Genomic DNA, 21,276 nt, shown 5'->3' on the forward strand with positions numbered 1-21,276 from the left:
ACACATCTGTCCACTACAAATTTTATTTTCTCCGATTTCTTCTGGATTCAAAAACATGTTCCTTACATGACTTTTAACCTTTGGTATGGTTTGAGTAATAACATTTTCCTGGCTGACTTCGTTGTAGATTTCAAGCAATATCTGTTTTTCGGGAGAGTTTTTGAGTAAGATCTGTCTTTTGGGAGATTTTTCATTCGATATCTTTGTTTTTGGAGAGGTTATTGTTTGTAAAAAAGCTTTTGGAGGAAGCATTTTTGCAATTTAATTTTTTTTCGGATTCCTTTGAATTTTTTTAGTTTTAACTTTATTAATCTTTTCAAGTTCCTTAGCTTTTTTCAGTTCAAGTCTTTGAACTTTTTTTTCTTCTTTTTGTTTTTCAAGTTGTTGCTTTTCTTCTTTTTTCTTTTTTTCTTCTTCGATCCATGTAACATTAGTGATAACGAAGCTTTTATTTTGTTTTTGGGGTTTGATACCTTTACGTAGTGGTGTTTCAGGCCAGTCTAATAAATCGCTCACATTTAGGACAGGGACATTATCGTTTGATATTATTTGTGTATCTGTATCGTTCGTATTTAAATTTTCGATTTCGTCTCCAACAGACAAAAAATCGTTGATCGCATTTATGTCTATTTCATCGATTATGTCCGAGTCAAAGGGATCAGTTTGTGTAGCACTGTTAACAAATGTTTTTCTCTCTCCAACTCGCTTAAATTCATTGGTCTTGAAAAAATTGTAGAGCTCATGCATCTGTGCTAATTCATCGGTGTTTTCGCTATCCAAACTAAAACTTTCGAGCTGATCTATTTTCTGTCGTCCAATTATATTGCAAAAACTTTCAAATGCATCGTTTTGGTTCAAGTCGTATTGAAGGTTTTTGGAATAGCTGTATTTGGATCTGCCTAAACATTTGGAGAAATGAATGGCGTTCTTGTCCCAAGGAAACAGTCCGCAAGCCTTAAAACCATTAACAATGGTAGCTGGAGAAACACTTTTTTCAACAACTTCTTTTAAAAGAGGAGCAAACTTCTCCTTCGTGAGATTTTCTGCGGGATTCTTCCGCCTCCAATCTGCTACTCCATTGTTCCAGGCGTTTTTCAGGGGTTTGAAAGCTGCAACATCTGCAGGTTGCAAAATGCGTGTAGAGTTGGGATAAAGAGCTATCAGGATAATGCCAAGTTTGACACATAGCTGGCTTACTTATAGTGTAAGATGTGTGCTATGTCCATCAACAAAGAGTATTGTTGGTAGTTTTATTTTTTCTTGAGTCAAAAAGGGGTAAAACACCTTTGAAATATATTCGTAGAATGTTTGTTTTGTCATCCAGCCATTTTCACTTATTCCGCAGCCCCAGGTATCAGGAATGGTTTTGCGTATATCGTCCTTTAATCTCTTATAAGGATATATGATCATTGGAGGGCACATTGATCCCATTGCGTTGAATGAAAACATTACAGTTAAATTCAATTTGGCTTGGCCTCTATCAACTTCATAAATGTTTCTTGATCCTTTTGCAGCTAGAACGGATTTAGATTTAGGACACAGTAAAAAATTTGTTTCGTCCCCATTAAATACTCGGCTAGGATCTTCAAGGATTGAGAAAAAGTGGTTTTTGATCAAATAGTCCTGTATGGAGTCAAACCAGCCAAAAATATCTGTTACCGCCACATTTGCGCTTGCTGACGAAACTGGATCAACTGCTCTGAAAGTCAAAGTGGTATAACGCTTCAAAAAGGATCTAAACCATCCTTTTCCTGGTATTGCCTCACTACCAAACGGATGCTCTCTATTACTTTGCCTTAAAAATTCTCGGACAGCATAAATAACATCTTCTTTTCTTTTTGGGAACCCTTTCTCTTGTGAAACTTTAAGCCATTCAACAATAGTCGCTTCTTCTTCGTCAGTTAAGACCGTTGCGGGCCCAGGACGCGTTTTTATAAATTTTGAACTCAATCGGAATTGTAGAGTAGATCGTGGTATCTTGTAGTTCTTGGAAGCTGCTTTTTTAGTCATTTGTCCATTTTTTATGGCCAATAGAGCAGCTTGAACATCCTTTTCCTTGTAATTTTTATTTGTTCTTGGCATTTTTCAAACCTTAAAAAGTAACGTTTGTATGATATAGTTATTGGCAGTCTTAAAAGTATATTTATTGACAGTGCCAATAGTTGTAGTTCCATAGAACCAATTATTGGCACCCGGGTGCTGATAATTGGACCCCCAACTTATTTGGAACCAACTATTGGCACCTTTTTTATTATAAATTTAGCAATAATTTATACAAAGAGTGATTAAAAATGTAAAATTTATTTAGTTCTGATATGAAAAAACCCTACTTTAAAATAAAATAGACATATATTAATAGATAAATAAGTCTTACCAAATTGTTTGTCTTAACAGGAACACACAAAATTTTGCAATAATTTTACTTTTTTTAACACGTTTTCACAACTTCACTGACACACACTGAATGAAGAGTTAATTCGTTAAAACAAAAACGCACAATTGTGGGAAATAATTTTCAGTCTACGAAAAAAAATACGTTGGCTTGCTAGGATGATAATTTTTATAAAAAATCGTTAATGAATGAACGGGTGCCAATAGCTGGTTCAATATAAGGGGGTGCCAATAATTGTATCCGTTACGCTATGTGTTCTCAGAAATGCATAGAAGAGAATTGTGTTGTATAAAGATTTGTTTTTAGAGAGAAGAAGGAGTAAAAGTGAAAAGCCATATTTGGCTTCGTATGCAGTAGAGGGTTAATATAGATGTAAAATGCACAAGACTATTTTCCATTTGAAGTAGTTCAGGAACTCGGAAGGTTATTGTGAGCATCTTTGAGAGTTTTTTTTAAATTTTGAAAGTCAATCCCTTTTTCGATACTTTGGCTTTCAAAATTTATGACAAAACTTTCTATGTTGTCTCCATCTCATTGGCAGTTACTTCCGTGATTTCATTTACTTTTCTCCAAACTGTTGTGAAGGCACTTTGTGTAGTCACACTTCCAGAATGCATTTCTTATCACTGGGAAACGATTTTTAACAGTTGGCAATAATTCGTTTTTGTCACTACTTAACTCTCTATTCTCTTACAGTTTTCTTGTAGTCACTCGTGAGGCCTTTAAAAGCTCCAACATCTGACTGTATTATATACGTTGTGTTATTTGGGAGGGAATACAAAATGATCTGATTATTTGAGCATAATTCGCTAAAGTGCGTGATATATGAGACTTGCGTCTTTCAACTAAAAGAAGCACTGGTCTTTTAATCTGATGCTGATTAAGCCAATTTGAAAAGTCGCTTCCGTCCGCATCCCCCCAGGTTTCTGAGCGACCAACGACCCAATCTTCTGGCATGCTATTAATTATTTTCGATGGTACTTTTTGGTAAGGGAACACTACGACCGGTGGCAATGTTTCATCACTATCATTAAAAACCAAAAGAACTTTTATATTTTATTTTTCGTTAGAAAATTTTATTTGAAATAAGTTGTGGTGCCAGGCTGTTGCTCACCAAATGCAACTTTTTCGAAAATATGAATCAAGTCGTGTCGATGGATGCTTCGACCTTTTGCTTGTGTTTGTCTGATTTTATGTGACGGACAATATCGTTTTTTCAACCCGAAGCAATTTAAAATTTGCTTCCGCGAATATTGCATCGTAATAAGGAACTTGTGTTTGACATTCTCATGTACGTATATTCTCTTTGCAACTAGGCAGTAAACTTACATTCTCTTTTTGTCTTTTTAAATTGTTATGATATTGACCTTGTTGACGCCGTCCTAAATAAACAATAAACAACAAATATTCTACTTCCAACGCCTTTATTTAAATAATTACTTACTTGCACAGTTTCAAACCAACCACTTCAAATTCAGATTCAGAGAGATCTGAGAAAATTCCAGACAAAAATGACATTTGACATTTATAATTTTTAACGCAATGTTTACATGTGCAAAGTCCCATAGGACAAACTTATTTTAAGGGATATTTTCAATAAAAAAAATTCAATTTTTCAATGATGTCTTTTCAATTCTGATCATAAAATTTAAATAAAACAAACATATAAGTAAATTTTTGTTGGTAGTGTTTGTTTAAAAAAAAACAAAACTTCAAATTCATTTAATACAAATTCATTACATCAAAACCTGTACGGACTTTGAAAAGACTCGCTCGGAAGGAACAGAGGTCGCAGCTATACAAAGCTTTTTTTATTGACACTCCGTAAACTCTGGGGTAACTTTCTTTTTTTTGATGCCACCATTTTAAAGGGTCTTTATCTTTTGGTAGGGTTATTACTCCCAGGTACTTTTCAAACTCTATAATGCCAATAGCTGTTGGATTTATGTTTATTAGTTCCGCATAAACTTTTTTGTTGAGGTCTTCCCAGATGGATAGAGCCTTTTTTGAAGTAGAAGGTTGTGGTTCCTGATCTTCGATGGGATCGGTGCGTTGGGTTCTTTGTATTGCATTTACCTTGGCTATCAAACGCTTGAATTTTATCTTCGGGATAACTTTTTAAAAAATTGAAATTAAACACACAATTTACATTTGTATGATTTTATTTTTATTTTTAAATTTCTCAGCTTCAGATCCCTTACCACTGGTGGGGGAAAATCATTAGCTATATCGAGTAATGTTCAGATTCAACTAAATACTCAATTCTATCTTTATTTTTTTTTTCTAAATCGTATCATACAACGTAATTGGTGATCAGGGATAAATCATATGATTGTCTATTGGTGAAGGGTCGGTTGAGAGAGACTATATGATATGAAAGTTAAAAACAAGTTGATTAGATTAAGAGAAAATCTCTATAAGTACTGGTAGTTCTGGACAATTGGCTAATATCCATGTTTTTAAACAACATCGAGATACTCTGAGTAACCCCTGATAGTTCCCATTAGCAAGTGCTTTTCCTATTCCTGGATACTGTTTCATGTCAGCCAAGGTCTCTCCGTTCATACTAACAGTGTTGTTTGGTTTACCGAATGTAATCAAAACACGACCCTGTCCCAACCTTAATTCTATAGAGGATGGAGTAGTCTCTGCAGGTTTAGGAGGTAGAATTAAAGTTGTTGATTTTGCAGAGGTTGATGATGATGCAACAGTCAACTCTTTGGTAGCTCAGTTAATCTCTTTGGTAGAGTTGTTGAGTTCATCGATTGTAGTTTGAACTGTTCTCTGGATAACTTCTACATTTTGTACTGAAGTTTCTATTGATTGCAAACTAATATCAAGGGCCTTTTGTTGTCCAGATAGTAAAGATGATAAGTTTTCTATAGTATTTTCCATCAATGTTTTCGTTTGTAGGTTTAATGAATCTTTGGCTCCCTCTAAGTACCCCTGAAGGTATATATCACCAATCTGGAAATTCCCTTCTACGGAATATAAACTACTCAAAACAAAATAGGGCCCACTAGGTTTTTTGTGCCTAATCTGAAAAATATTAGTGTTTATATTTTTTTTTTTTTGGTAATTATGTTTGAGCGTCGTATTAAATAATACTGTACACATTTTTAACACTGAAAAAAATTCTTTATTCAAATTACACAGAAAAAACATTTTATTGGTAAACTTACAAAAAAATAAAGAAACAGAAAAATTTACATTTCATTATTTGTTGTTATGATTTCGCGTTGATTTCTTTTGCTTAGTAGCGAGTAGGGCCTCCTCTACTCCGTATGCACTGTATAAGCCTATCTGGTACGCTCTCGATAAGATGCTTCACGTTTTGTTCGGGTATGCGCTCCCAACACGCTTTTAACGCGTTTATGAGCTCCTGTTTAGTGTTGACGCTGCTGTGGTTTTCTTTGACGCTTCTTTTTAACTGGTCCCATAAATGCTCAATGGGATTGAGATCTGGGCTTTTTGCTGGCCACGGCAAAAGTGAAATATTGGCGTCAGAAAGAGCTGCTTGAGTGATACGGGCCGTATGTGGGCGAGCATTGTCTTGCATAAGAACAAACCCGTCGCCAACTCTTTGTGAAAATGGGATCACAACAGGTCGTATTACCATTTCAATGTAACTGGCGGCGGTAACGGTGCCCTCATCCAAAATTATCAGCTCTAACAAATTCCTGAACTTCCTTTTAAGTTTTGAATTTCTTTTCTAAATTTTATGAGTTGGCGCTTTTCTGGTTTGCAGTGTTTTCTACAACCCACTTTATTAAAAAAAAAAAAAAACATTAACTAAACAAATTCTATTAAAATTTATAAATGAAGCGAATGAACCTCACATAAGAGAGAATGACAAAAAAATTACACATAATAATAAAAACGAAACTTATTTTTTTTATTTCACTGCTATTATTTTGCTCGCCACTGTACATATACAAAATTATTGCTTTTGCCCTACTTTCTTTTAAACTCGCCATTTACAAAGCTAAATTGATTAAAAAAAAGTCAAGAATGCCAGGTGAGTATGAGGGCTCCCAACAGTTCGTTTTGGGGTCTGTTAGTTCATTAGCTAAAATAATATTTTCAAGAGTTCTTGTGTTAAGGCTGTTTTGCAAATCAGTTTTTCTGCATTGACTATAATGAGAATTTCCTTTCAGCAGCTGCGCTCCTTTGGGGCAATCAGCACAAATTTTTCTATTGTTGAAATTGAACCGCTTTTTTATTTGTTTACATAGCTCCTTATAACTTTAATAACAAGGCAGAACAATTTTGTTAAAATACATATTTTTACTGTGCATTATTATGTTAACATTTAAAAAGTAAAATAAAAATTAAGCACAAATTTACTTACATTTTCTATTTCAAATGATTCATCAAATGTTACTGTGCTCTCCAATTGTGTTTCCTGCTCTCTTATGAAATCAAATTGGTCGTAATACCATAATTGTGGTACATATACATTAAATTGTTCTAATTCGTTTTTATAAAAAAAAAGTTTATTCAAAAATATCGATTTAAAACTATCCTTACAAATTTATCTTAGGCTATGTTTATGACCGAGCGTAAACGCTACGCGCGATGCGACGATAATTGCTCCATCGCTTGTTACATTTTCGCTTGAGTTATCGCTAGCTATTGAGTGTTTATAGTAGAGCGAAACTTCAAGCGATTAATTGTTTGAATTATTAAAACTTTATTCAAGTTTTGGCAATGAAGAAAGCAAAATGCGTGCAATGACTAGGAAATAATAAAAGCATATATAAGAGGTTTCAAGTGCATTCAATTGTAACAGAAAGAAGAACTTACTGTGAATTTCATCATCTTCATTCACGACTGCTAAAATTTCCTGAAAAATTTAAGGAATACTATCGTATGAAACTTTTGAGTAAATCTTCGAGTAGATATCGGCAATGATTGAAAAAAAAAACAGAAATCAGAAAGTACCAATTGATGCTACGAAAAGACTGTCACTGACCATGAGGCAAGCTATGAACATTTACAAAAACTAATAGTTTTAAGTAAGCAAGTGTATTTATATTATACAAAGCATATTTAGTACATTTGTAGAGTCGTTAGGGGTAAGTGTACGCACTTTCGACTTTGAAACATGATTCCAAGCGCAATATGGAAGATAAAATATAGGGCTTTATTAAATTACAAAGCTGCACATTTGGATATTTATAAAAAAAAAGTAAAACTATATATTTTTTTCAATTTACTTATATTATTATTGAAAAAACATAAGCAAGTCAGATTGCGCACACTTGCCCCTATCTATGGGTAAGTGCCCCTATCTATGGTAAGCTGGATCTTATGGCTACTATGGGGTGGTAAATTTAAAATTGATATTCCACTTTCTCTGCATAAGATGGTAGCTTCTAGCGAAATATGTGATGAGTGGTTGTCCATGACGAATAGAGTAGGTCGATCTTTTCCTGCGTGTACGTTCTCCTTAAAATGTTGCAGCCATTTTATAAAAAGCCCACTGTTAATGAACCCTGAGTCCGATACCATTCCGATACAACCACTAGGTCCACCATCAAGCAAATCGTCTTTCATTCTTTACCTTGGAAAAATGAAAACCGGTGGGACATAATGTCCTGTGGCATTCATGCAGCATACTGCAGTCACTGTTATACCTCTTTCTGCGAACACAATTTTGCCCACTACTTTTTTTTCCACGAGTTGAAATTACTCTTGGAGTTTTTTTTTGGCACAGTACTCATTCCTGTTTATAAATACTAGTTGCGCCGAAATCGAGTTCTTTAAGGTTTCTGTAGAATCTATCTACTTGCACCATATTGAACCCTTTTGCCCTGGCAAGACTTGTTGCAATGGATTGTCGCAAGAAAATTGTTTTATGTCGCTTAAGAAAGGATTCAACCCAATCACGTCCACCCATTTGCAATTCCTTGTTGAAGCGATTTGGAATATTGTTTACCGTGGCGTATTGGAAAACTAACTTCCGTATTGCTGAAATTGTCATTCCATAATATATATTGTCCATTTTCTCACAATACTCTACTATTTCTCTTTCTTGATCAGGAGAAAATGTCGTTTTGAAGTTACCAAGAGAACTGGCAGCAGTGTTTAGCTTGAGGCGTTTTCTAAGCGCACATTCGCTTATTCCAACATCCTCCGCTGACTTAAACCCAGACTGATAAGATGTTTAGTCCTATCAATTTGACATTGCGTCACAACCTTTTTTGCAGGATTTTTTCTTACATATGTTCGAGGCATCTGAAAAAAAGAATAATAAAAAAGTGATGGAAACATTAAATTTATTTATTCATAACACGTAACATATCGAATTACGGATACATAATATTCACCTAGCGGCTTAGAAAAAAATTAAAAATGGATATATAAGTGAATACACAATGCGTTTATTTTTAATTACATCAATTAAAAATTCTATTCTTTAACCCGTATTGCAGATGTGCCAAACATAGAATGAAAAATAACTTGAGCAATTTCGCCTGTATTTGCTGTTGATCTCTTTGTCCATGAAAATTGAGTTACTAGTGAATTGTAAAATGTTAAACCACCTTTGCCAGAAAAATTTAAATTTGGAATCATATCAGGAAATCTTTTCACACCCAAGACAAACGCGAATAAAGGGAAATAAATTTCTTGAACCTGTTATGCTTAAAACATCACCTAATGCTTTAAAAAGAGCGCCTGCATCATCAGAACTTTTCATGTCTTTTAGACAATCAATTATTTGGTCCGCCATTGGTAGCATTCTGATCGATTCTCTCAAAGCATTAATTATTTTGTTCTGCCACTTATTTTCATTGGAGAGCATAATAGCAAGAGTGAGTGGTCCTAAAGTCTTCATTAATCCGCTTCTCCTTTCAGGTTTGTAAGTAATTCCCGTCAATAATGGTATATGGACATTGCTTAATCCAAAACTACCAATTTTTCTCTCTTATACTTTGTCAAAAATTCAACACTTGAATTTGGAACATGATAATCTTACTTCATCATACGACATTTTAAAAGCAGTCAATAGATCAACTATTGATGAAGTCAAATTGCTTGTAGCCCGCGACCTTTTTGTACTCCGTGAAAAGAGTAGCTATTGAGTGTGATCTTGTCCCAATTTTTGCAACGTTTTCACCATAATCATTGCCTCGACTACCTGCATTGGTATTAGCCATTTTCCTCATATGTGCATACAATGTCAAAAGTATCCCTGATATCTCATTACTCTTGTCAATGAGTCATAATTATTGTATTGTAAGAAATAAAGAAAATCCTTCGTTTACAAAAGAACTAAATTGCTTTATTTAAGATACGTGTTTTTCCTTTCACGTTTGTACAAAAAGTGATTATTAGTGAAGAATATAAATCAGAGTGACAATTAATAATATATACATAGTTTGCTAACTTGATTGAGAAATATACAGTATAATATACTGTTGAGTATTAGATACTAATAATTCCTTGTTCAGATACAACACGTATACCCGCTAACTATATTCCTTAATAATATATCTACAAACCGAAACTTGTTTTCCTTTCACATTTCTTTGTCGGGGTAAGTGTACGCACGCGCACACTTGCCCCAAAAGTTTTGTGCACACTTACCCCCTGTTAAAGAGAGGCAATTTTTCTTTATTTAAATTAAGTTTATTTAATCTTGGTTTAAAAATTTGTAATTTTTTATGTGTTGCGACCGCTGCCTTCTATATTAATTTTTCGACTCCAATCAACCGCTCATTCCCGTGTCTGTTTTAAGAATTTACAATAAAAGGTCTCTTGCCATTGGCTAGCCAATGAAATTAAGTCTTTCATTTGCAAATTTGACGATTGCCATTTTTTATACGCGTTCGGCGACTAGTTTGACGACGACAGGCAAGAGACCTTTCACCTCATTTTTTGTACGCGTTCGGCGACGAGGTTGGCGACGACACCCCCACTGCTATTTTTTCAATATTTTGTTTATTTTGAACAAACTAACAACAAATTCAGTAAAATTTTCACTCAAATACAATGTATACATAATATATTCAATAAATAATTAGCAATTAATGTGTTATAATAAAATCACTGAACAATAAAACGTTTTTAAAATGGAGAGATACTAACCTTTTTTTTGTTTGGCTTCCCTTCACAATACAAACGAATCTAAAGTGCAGCAACAGCTGACCCGACCCAGGCAAAGGACAGATACCTACTGAATTGTGCTTTTACAGATACTTAATATTCATTGTAATTTTCGAGAAATTAACTGTGCGTACACTTCCCCGCTGCGCACATTTACCCCAAACGACTCTATATATGTATGTGACATATTTTTAATCTGTTCATAAGTCTGATAATTATGATATTGTGGACATTCTTGTATTTCATCTACGGGTTCAAACCTAGAACTGTTTTGATTCTATTGTATAATTGTTGGGCTGCTGCTTACAGAATTTAGCAACAAAGTTGCAGTGGAACTGCCAGTTCTGAAATGTCTATGGTCATCATCTTCTTCATACATCACGCTATAAAGATTCTCTTGCATTTTCATACGGAATTGCAATTTCTTGCGTTCATTCATAGCTTTCATAGACTGCCTTAATTCCATTAAGAAATGATAATCATCGCCTTCTTCATTTTTGTCATTTTCGAGGAGCATGAGTTTTCTTTTTTCCAACTCCAGAAAATCTAATGTTTCATCAAGCTTTCTTTTTACTATGAAAGAAGGACGATTGGGTGTGATGTCTAAAGGATCTGGCGTATGTGGTTCATCTTCAATTTTATCCATATTTTCAATAGAGAAGCTAACATTTGTTAGATTACCGGACATTTGATTTGTAAAAACAATTTGTTTTTTGCACAACGTCATAATAAATAAAGAAGGAGTTTGCACTCAGACGTTGAACAAAATTTACTCACAAGAGTCAATACTCAAACAATCAAAGTTCTGAAACAGCAACAAATATTAGAAATAATTTCAAGAAATTCTTTGTTTTGTTATCAAAAATCGTACATAAACAAAAAAAAATTATACAAAATACAGGGTGCGCCAGAGAAACTTACTTATTTGAAAGGTCAATAAAAAAAAAGTACTTCAGTTATTGTTTTAAATTTTTTTTTTATTTGAGAATACAATATCCCAATTTTTTTTTTATGCAGTCTTAAAAATGACATCGGATAAATGGCGACCCCCATTGCGCATACACTGATGAAGTCGATTTTTGAAATTCGTATCCACTCTTCGCAGCATATCAATCGGTATGTTGGCAATGGCGTCGCGAATGTTGTTCTTGAAGTGTGCTATGGTCCGTGGTCGATCGACATAAACCAGGGATTTCAAATAACCCCATAAAAAGAAATCGCATGGAGTCAAATCTGGAGAGCGTGCCGGCCATGTTGTCGCAACAAATTCATTGAGTCTCGTGCTGTGTGTGCTGTGGCTCCATCTTGCTGAAACCACACGTTCCTAACATTCATTTCTTCGAGTCTTGGAAGAAAAAATTCCTCAATCATGTTCCTGTAACGAGCTCCATTCACGGTAACTGCGCGTTCGTTTTCTTCAAAAAAATAAGGGCCAATTATTCCCATTACCGACATCGCACACCAGACAGTAACGATCGCGTCTTCAGGCAGGTTGTCAATCAGCATTTCACATGCATTTTGACGGGCAACAAAATCGCGTTCAGTTAATTCTTGCACAACAGCCAATTTATAGGGATGAAATTGAAGGTCTTTATGGAGAATTCGTCGAACAGTGGTGTCAGAAATTCCCATAGCAGCTGCGTGTTTGCGAGCCGAACGCCGGGGAGAACGCACAACTGACTGCCTCACTCTTTCGATATTTTCCGGAGTTCTGATGGTCCGTTGAAGTCCATTTCTGGGTTTAGAGACACTTCCACACTCCCGAAATGAGTTAACCCACGACAGAATTGAATTACGGCCAGGAACGAGTCTGTGAGGAGGAATTTCAAAGCGAGCGCGGAAGGCACGTTGCGTAGCAACAAGTGAGCGACCGTTAGAAAAGAAGCTCTCAACTGCGAAGGCCCGCTGCTCTCTAGACCAGAGCATGATGGCAACTGACTGGAGGGAGAAACAAACTTGGGAACTTCCCCCTCCAGATGCGCCCCCTCTTGCCCATCTACCCGCCCAACTCACCGCGCGGGAATTTTTTCAAATAAGTAAGTTTCTCTGGCGCACCCTGTATAAATAAAGGTACCTTCAAAACCGCACTCTTTTTCCACATCCTCCCTTGCTTTTTTTATTAAATTGCGATTATGGTAATCTGCATGACGCAAATTCCATAAACAATGTTTATCACGCACACTCTCTATAAACTTGTGTAAACGACTAATTTGCCATTTGGTTCAGCTTGCCGGAAATATGCCCCATTAGGTTCTTGAACCTAAGACGATTACAAAAAATTTTAACTTCCGGCCTGAGCGTTAAAGTTGTCGATTCACGCGATTTACGTTTTATGTGGCCGCAGAAAGAAAAACAAAAAAAAACTTTTTATTTTTTTTTTTTTCATTGGGCCACAGGCCTCTTACGCTTTATTAATTTATACTAAATGCAACAAACTAATAAGAAACCAGAATGATCCGCCGTCCAAGAGTCGCTGCGATCATTGGGGGGGTTACATACGTATTATTGGGCTCCTCTGATCGGTTATGCCTTTGCTTTTATAGTCTTTTAATGCTGACATTGCATTTAGTGGGTGATTGAGCTGACCCTTTATTGCTGATGCCGCACTTATTGGTTGGAAGTGCTGTTGACCGTTATTAGCCGATGCTGCACTTTTTGGTTGATCGTGCTGTTGACCCTTCATTGCCGACGCTGCACTTATCGGTTGAATTGTAGTTGCTGCTATATCATATGTAACTCGCGCGAGTATGTCGCCTCTACCCACCCTACCACGGTTGCCTCCCTCGCCAGGACAACCCCTTGACTAGGCTTCTTCATATCTTCATCTCTTTACTATCCTTGCTTCATCCTTCTTATCCTCTTACAAAAAAATTTAGTTCACCATTATGATTTCGACTTCATTTCAAAAATTGTCTAAATATACATACATTTAAGTTATTTTTCTTCATTTATACTCGCACAGGTTATTAAAATCTCAGCTTCGATTTAATTGAAAATAATACAAATTTACGAAAGCTCTAATGGCCCTTGCGGTTTTCAATTCAAAGTTTAATTCAAAAAAAATCTTAACCCGTTTTCGATTTATTCACAAATTTGGGATATACAATCCTCTTTTGTCGCAATCAAGAATACGACTTTGATCCCCACTTGCCCTCGCGAAAGAAATTTTGTGCGTATATATATCCGTATATTTGTGTATATGTACATATATAAAAATAAACTCACCCTTGTCCTCCTGTTTGTAGTGGCCACTGCTGCAGGAGAATAAGGAGGTATCACTTTTTCCTTTTTTTTGTGCACGCTTTTCTGTGCCTTTGTTTCTTATACACACGATATATATATAAATAAGTACAAATAACTTATTCGCGAATTAAAAACTAACACACGGTTCGCGTAATCAAAATTTTTGTTTAAATTTTTGAATTTGAATTTTTGACTTTGACCACTTCGAAAAAAAATTTGAATCATTGATTTAATTAATTATAGATTGTTAAAAATGAAAAAATGAAATAAAAAAAATTCGTATATCCAACTCGATTCGAACCGTCTTCTTCTTTTTTCTTTGTTTTGGCCCAACTGTTAAGTTTACCGGAGCCTTACCACCCACGGCTACCGGTTCGCTCCAATTCCGCTTTCTGCAACAATCTTGGGTATGCGGCTAGTTTCTTTTTTTGGTTTTGTCTTAGCGTTTCTGGATTTTTTCGTCCAGACAGGGAACTTAAAACAATCCTCCTGTCTATGAACTCAAGCTCCTTTACGATAAAAATTTTAAATTATCTATATCTATATACGTAATATATATATTTATATACATATGTAAATTGAAAAATTGTACTTATATCTTCTTTATTTCCTTTACCTCTTTTGTCTCTGAATTCCACTGCTTTTGTGAGTTATGTAATTTCCTTTTTAATTTTTTTTTTGTGTGGTTAAAAAAAAAAATTTAAATTGGTCGAACGGGTGTCTATCAACAGCTTATTTTCAAAGCAAAAGGACTTGTTTTGTGGCTGGTCGATTTCAAAAGAAAGATTTGAAATTTTCTTTTTCTTTCGGCCGACACTAACCGTCAACATTTTGTGCTAAATTAGCAAATACAATTCAGCCAACCAGTTTTTTGGATACATTTGATGCCCTATCATCCCCATTCTCCCAAAAGAATACCTATCACTCAGATATCTCACTGAGATTTCTCATTGATGTCATTGTCCCCGTTCTTACTCTCCGAACCTATCCTTAGCTCTAATTCTGACCTGCATTACCGACTCGCAATATCGTAACCCTTGATGTCATTTATGTCAGTTTGACAAGTCAAGAATTACGATCATTTTTTTTTTGTTTATATCGTCGGTCGTCGTCGTCGTTGATTCCTTTAGTGTTTAATTCGTCGTCTTTTGAGAGTTTAATAAATAAAGAAAGTAAATAAATAAGGTCAATACACTGCCGCTCATCTGAATAGGTTCAATTTTTTTTCACCCTACTGTAAGAGTTTCTTCAAATATAATGCATTGATGTATTGTTTTTTATGCTTATATTGAAAGAGTATCATCATACGCTTAGTTATAGAAAAAAAACTTAGTCTGAGAACTTACCGTTATTCTCTCATATAAGCTAGACCAATTTCACTCATAAAAACAACCATTATATATGGCTCATCTGAATAGGTTCAACGAATAAAAAGCAATTAAACAAGAGAATTGATTGTAATTTATTGATTTATTTTACACTTTTGTGTCAGTTGGAATGTATAACAATAAATTAGTAATGAGTATTCCCCCCTTTTTTTAAAATAGTTTCGTAAATTCGATTTGGAATAGAACTACAAATTTTCAATATATTGAAGCGAAATTTCTGCCCAGGCTTTTTTAATACCTTCTATTAATGACTTTTTGTCTTTAAACTGTCTCCCTGACTCATATACTTTACGTGAAAGAAGTCCCCACACATTCTCTATTATATTCAGGTCAGGGGAGTATGGAGGCCACCCCAACATCTTCACATTTTGGCACTCGATCCACTGTTTTACCGCTCTCGCTGTATGAATAGGTGCATTGTCGTGTTGGAATGTCCATTGTATTGGTCCAAACAAGTCAGAAATCTGCGGGAAAGCCTTTTCTAGCACACCTTTGTAAGAGTTTGCATTCATTCTTGATGTAAGAAATTGGAGCTCAAAGGTCCCGTAGAACGAAATAGCTCCCCACACCATTACACTCCCTTCGCAGCTATGAAAACGGCTAAGATAATGCTCCTCCTTTCGTAAGTCATGAAAATAATAATTAACCCTACAGTGCATGATTTTTTATTTTCCTTCCAAAAAAATATATGTGGTAGTAAATGTGTTTTTATTTTTAGGAAAAAATCACAACTCAACATAAACTTAGACATTTTTTTTTTTAAGTATGTCCCACATATGTCACACCATGCATTACCTTACCGATATTTACTTAGTAGGATATATATTTAGTAATAAAACAATGTAGTAATTGCGGATAATTTATTAAGGAAAATGAATGTTTCAAAGTCTATACTGAGTCTGTTTATAAGAAAAATATAATCAACCAGTTTTTATATTAGAAAAAAAGAACTTTATTTGTGGAATGCTAAAAAACAGTTCTTGTCCTTATTCAGACAAAGTGCAACCTTGCATTTTTGACAGGAAACAAAGGATTTACCTTTACAAGCTGGTAACTTACACCGCTGTCTATCATTTGACCAGCAAGGAAAATGGTCAATTCCGTCGATCCTAACATCTTTAGGTGGTATGTTGGCTTTTGGCTTCTTTTTCTTTCTTTCGTCAAGCATATCTGATATGTATGATGATGGTCGTCCTCTCTTTCTTGTCATAGATGCTCCAGATAAGCACAGTGATTTAGCTACCTCCAGTCGAAATTCCCGAAGCTTCATCAGTTTAGTGTTTTGTCTCAGCGACTCTACTCTTTTATACAAAAGCCAGCTGTTTATTAGCATCACATCAATTAAGTGGTAGAAGATTCGCATATACCACTTTCTTGTACGCATTTTTATTTTATGTTTTCCGATAAAGGAGTCCAATAAATCCACTCCACCCATATGTCGGTTGTAATGTGGAATTACGTTTGGGGCATCGACATCTATGTACTGTTTACGTTTTTTATCAAAACGTCTTACTTTGTCTTTAGGCTGCTCACCGACGAAAGAAGATAATAAAACCACAGGTTTGCTATCTAGCCACATAACTGTTGTCACTGGTACCCCGTCTACAGTAGTGACCCATTCTTCTGAGTATCCACGGGTCTTATTGGCATCCGATAACTGTTTTTGAGATGGCAGTTGCAAATTACTTCCTAAACGGCCTTTGTTGACGGTGCCTAAGGAATGAATTCCAATCTTAGCCAAGTAGGATATCAATTCAGGTGAAGTATAATAATTGTCAAAGAAGACTTTGTAATTCTTATTCCTGGGAACACAACGACACAAACGTACAACAATATTGCTACTAGCACCTAAATCAGGTTCATCAGGAAGCCTAAATTGATCGGCGTTTTCAGTGCCGGAATAAACTTCAAAGTTATATGCAAAACCTTTATCATCGCATAGTACCAACAACTTGTAACCCCATTTATGAGGTTTGTTGGGAAGGTATTGGCGAAGAAAGTTGCAAGCTTTTGTGGCGCACATTTGCTCATCGACCGAAAGGGTTTCTCTCTTTGGAACAGCTTGGCATTTCTTTTTTAGTGCCTCCAATATGGGTCGAATTCGGAAAAGTCTGTCATGTCCAAGTTGATCCCTCGGTATAAAATTTTGGTTGTCATTGAAGTGAATGACACTCCGTATTTTCTCGAAATCAGTCAAGGTCATGGTCTCAGTGATAATGGGTAAACCTAAGTCTGAATCCCAAAACATACGAATATTTGGTTGTGGGACCAGTCCTAACAGGAGACAGATACCTAAAAACTTTTTGGTATCTGTCTTCGAGACCAAAAGAGGTTTTGAGGGATCCTTCTGAATGCTATATTTGGTAGATTCCTCAGCAATGTGTTCCAACAAATCATCATCGAAAAAATACAAAAAATATTGTAATGGTGTCTCAAAACCCATGTACGGTTCCTCCAGTATGTCGTCGCCTGTAAATGTAGTAACGGGCGGTTGAAACTCCGTCTTTTTCCATATATACCTCCGTTTCATTCGTCTCACATTCACGGTCGGTTGAGCTGGTGGAACTGAAGATGGATTGGGTAGTGGGTGAGCTCGTGATGATGTCCGCCTGGATCGAGAGTTTACGACACCAGAAGTACTCGGCTGTGACGAATAGCTGGTATTACTAGGCTGACGACTGGGTATGCTGTTTGGATCATTTTGCAGTATTCCAGAAGGCACTTCAAATTCTCCCACCACCAGATCCTGAATTTTGTTCATGTCGTCATCGCTATCCCCATTGGACAGTTCCAATTCATCTTCGCTACCAGACGGCACCTCAAGATTGTGGTCAATAACTGTAGAATCAAGACGTTTGTTAGGCTTCATCTGCAAATAAACCGTATAATTTGATACACTTATTGCACAGTGTGCCATATCTGGCACATACAAAAATATGGTGAATTCATGTACTATATGAATTTTTCTAGGAGAAAACATTTTTTACAACAAATAGAAACATAAACTTACCTTCTCTAATCGTTTTGAAGCTAAAATTTCAAATTTTACCACTTTTCTGAAATAAGTTATCTGACCGTCGTTCACTTTTAACAAACCGGAAACTTACTTGAAATAAAAAACATTTTTTTCATCAGAACCATCATTTTGTAAATAACTGTACTATTATAAGCACTTCAATAGGTTCTTGTCCCGCTACTAGATAGTAGATGGCGCTGTGTGTACTCATAGTCTATATTGGGGCATTGTATTGGTATTGGTGCGCTGTAGGGTTCAAGCCATCTGGCCCCTCTAAATTAAACTTTTTTTCGTCTGAGAAAACTACTTGTTGCCAATCACACTTCCACGACATGTAAGTTTTGCAAAACTGGAGACGAATTTTTTGTCGGGATTCGTTTAGCGGTGGTTTTTTTTTTAATTTCTTTCTTTTTAAATGTTTAGCACTTTTAATAACACGTTTTACCGTAGCCAAACTGCAATTTACACCGGGTTTTGCCTTAATTTTTGAAGCGGAGTCATGAGAATTGGAAGCGGCACGAATTATTGCACGTCTATCAGCTTTGGTAGTGGCTGTATAACTCCCCCCTTTCATGTTTTTTCCATATGTTTCAATGTTTCGCAAAAACTGGCTCACCACATTTTGACTTCTGTTAATGTTTTTCGCTATACGCCTTTGATTTAAGCCCAACTCTCTAAAGGCTTTTATTTTCCCCTTTTCTTCCTCTGTTAAAGGTTTTCCGCGACCTATATTCAACGTTAACTAAAAAAAAATATCGGCAGACAAAATTAAAATGACGAATGAATCCCGATGTCCGATGCAACCAAACGCAAACTAAAGTTTTCGCCATTGAACCTATTCAGATGAGCCATATATAATGGTTGTTTTTATGAGTGAAATTGGTCTAGCTTATATGAGAGAATAACGGTAAGTTCTCAGACTAAGTTTTTTTTCTATAACTAAGCGTATGATGATTCTCTTTCAATATAAGCATAAAAAACAATACATCAATGCATTATATTTGAAGAAACTCTTACAGTAGGGTGCATGCTTTCACAAAAGAGAAAAATGAATTGTCTCACTGTTTGCATTGTCTCACTGTTCGCGCCTTTCCCCTACGTTAGATAAACAAATGCATCAAATATGAGATTCATATTGGATGGTCAAGCAAGATAAAAAAAGTGATGTGGTATACACATTCTGTCTTTGATTACTTTGAATATAATGACGGCGCATTCCGAAATCATTATCTAACTGCTTCCCCTGTAACAATAGCCTGTCCTTTTGACAGCTTTAAAAATCCATAGTACCATGATTTTCCTGGAAGGCCGTTATTGGAAATACAGCGAACACGTGTGGAGGTGAATCCAATTACATTTGAAATTGTCTTCTGACAAAAATTAAATTTTTGTTTTTAGACGCAATCAAAACACAAACGTCTTCAAAATAGTAAGGATAAAAATTACCCACAGAGGTTGATTCAGTTGCACTAGTAATACCCATATGCAATGCCAAAATAATTTGTGAATGGATAAGGAGCATTCACTGAATTCACTGTATAACGACCTTCAATTACTACCACTTTCAGCAGTGGTGATTTAAGAATTCCTCCATCCACAAAGTGCCATATCACCGCCAAGACCCCCTCGTTCGCAACACTGGACCACATGTTCTGTTGTTAAGGCACAGTAGCTTATCTTGCTCAATATACTTTTGAGCTTATCTTTTATCTTCTTACAATAAGATGGTAGAAGAACTGATTTTAATATGTTCGATCTGGGATTTCGTATCTAATACTGTTGAGGCCACGAACAAAATTCCGAAACCCCTCCCGATCGGAAGTGCGGAATGGCATGTAGTCTTTTGCTATCATCTCAACGTAGAGACCACCAACGTATTTTTTTTTTTTTTGAGCTCCTTTGATAAGTTTTATCTCTTTCAAAGAAGGTCTTGATTCTTTGCCTATATTTGTTTAGAGCCGGGGATTCAACTTGGGCTTCTGCATCTTCTATAGCCTCATTTTCGGTGGTTTGTGAGGATATTTTTGTAGGTGATAACTCAGGTTACTGGTGTTTCTTGAGTGCTTATAGTCTTTCTTGAACAGAGTGCAATTCACATAATCCTTCAAAGCCCCTTCTTTAAAAAAAATCAAACAGCAGATTTTATTTTTGTAAGCATTTCCCAAAACACAACTAGATAAACTAAACAAAATAAACTAGATAAGGTAAGAAAAGAACATAAAACATAAACTGAATATGAATTCTTACTTAAAATTTGATAGAGAACAAAAATAAACAAATGTAAAGGAAAGATTTATTGTTTTTTAATTTAAACAAACAATAAATACAAATAACAAACCGATCAAGAATACCGAACCCGAACAGAAACAATAACACAAAATAAAGGATAGGAGAAACAGAGAGTCGGAGACAAAGTATAATAATAATGAGCGGAGTCTCATAAGAATGCATAAGTGTTAGTTAATGACAATGTGTTTATTATTTATTTTTATCGCATACTTGTGCATTGTTATGAGGTTAGAGTTAGAAGTCAGTTCATTACATTGTCAGCTGTTACAGCTGGCATTGCAGTTTTTGTATGTTTGATCTCATATGAATGCATAAGTGTTAGTGTGTTTTTTATTTTATGTTGCTTCTTATGGGTTTCACCACAAATAAACTTGTAAGGTGAAAAACTATGGATAGTATTTTTAAAAATATCAATACATACGATCATTTTTTACTATCGATGTTTAAACAACCCTAGCATTCAGTATAGGGCACTGCAAACTTTACCGTCTACTATAGTCATAATTAGATTATGACTGAGTTCGATATGCAAATCTTTGATTTGAATGTTTGTGAGAACAAGTTCCTTGATGTTATCTCGCATTCTATTTGTTTCTAATTTTATGACATCCTTAGTTTCTTTTGTCATGGAAAAGCGAACAGGTCTACAAAACCTTGTCGAGTTTGGTCCGGAATTATGCCAAACAACGCTTTTGTATCTCTCACACACGAGTCTTATAGGCACTAAATTCAGTGAAAACAAATTTTCATCGCTAAAACCCTCCGTTAAGGTTTCTTTGTATCGGCTTTGAACAGAACTTCCGTAAAACTTTCCTTGTTCAATGACTTCAGATTGC

The 21,276-nt window shown here is 35.4% G+C and overlaps 2 protein-coding genes across 2 annotated transcripts; both read right to left on the reverse strand.

Moving 5' to 3' along the window:
- Positions 1–994: 994 nt before the first annotated feature.
- Positions 995–2,802, reverse strand: LOC129941554 (uncharacterized). Its single transcript, XM_056050229.1, has one exon. It carries the CDS (start codon positions 2,080–2,082, stop codon positions 1,198–1,200), a length of 885 nt encoding a protein of 294 aa, XP_055906204.1. The 5' UTR covers positions 2,083–2,802; the 3' UTR covers positions 995–1,197.
- Positions 2,803–16,023: 13,221 nt separating this feature from the next.
- On the reverse strand, positions 16,024–18,350 carry LOC129945146 (piggyBac transposable element-derived protein 3-like). Its single transcript, XM_056054807.1, has 3 exons — positions 18,146–18,350; positions 16,195–18,004; positions 16,024–16,034 (listed from the first exon to the last, which is right to left on the reverse strand). The coding sequence occupies exons 2-3, from the start codon at positions 18,002–18,004 to the stop codon at positions 16,024–16,026; spliced, it is 1,821 nt and encodes a 606-aa protein (XP_055910782.1). The 5' UTR covers positions 18,146–18,350.
- Between the last annotated feature and the right edge of the window lie 2,926 nt (positions 18,351–21,276).

Source organism: Eupeodes corollae, chromosome 1, assembly GCF_945859685.1.
Source record: "Eupeodes corollae chromosome 1, idEupCoro1.1, whole genome shotgun sequence".
NCBI lineage: Eukaryota > Metazoa > Arthropoda > Insecta > Diptera > Syrphidae > Eupeodes > Eupeodes corollae.

Coding starts and splice junctions, on each gene's coding strand:
- LOC129941554 (XM_056050229.1), bottom strand. CDS start 2,082: ATGCCAAGAACAAATAAAAATTACAAGGAAAAGGATGTTCAAGCTGCT.
- LOC129945146 (XM_056054807.1), bottom strand. CDS start 18,004: ATGAAGCCTAACAAACGTCTTGATTCTACAGTTATTGACCACAATCTT.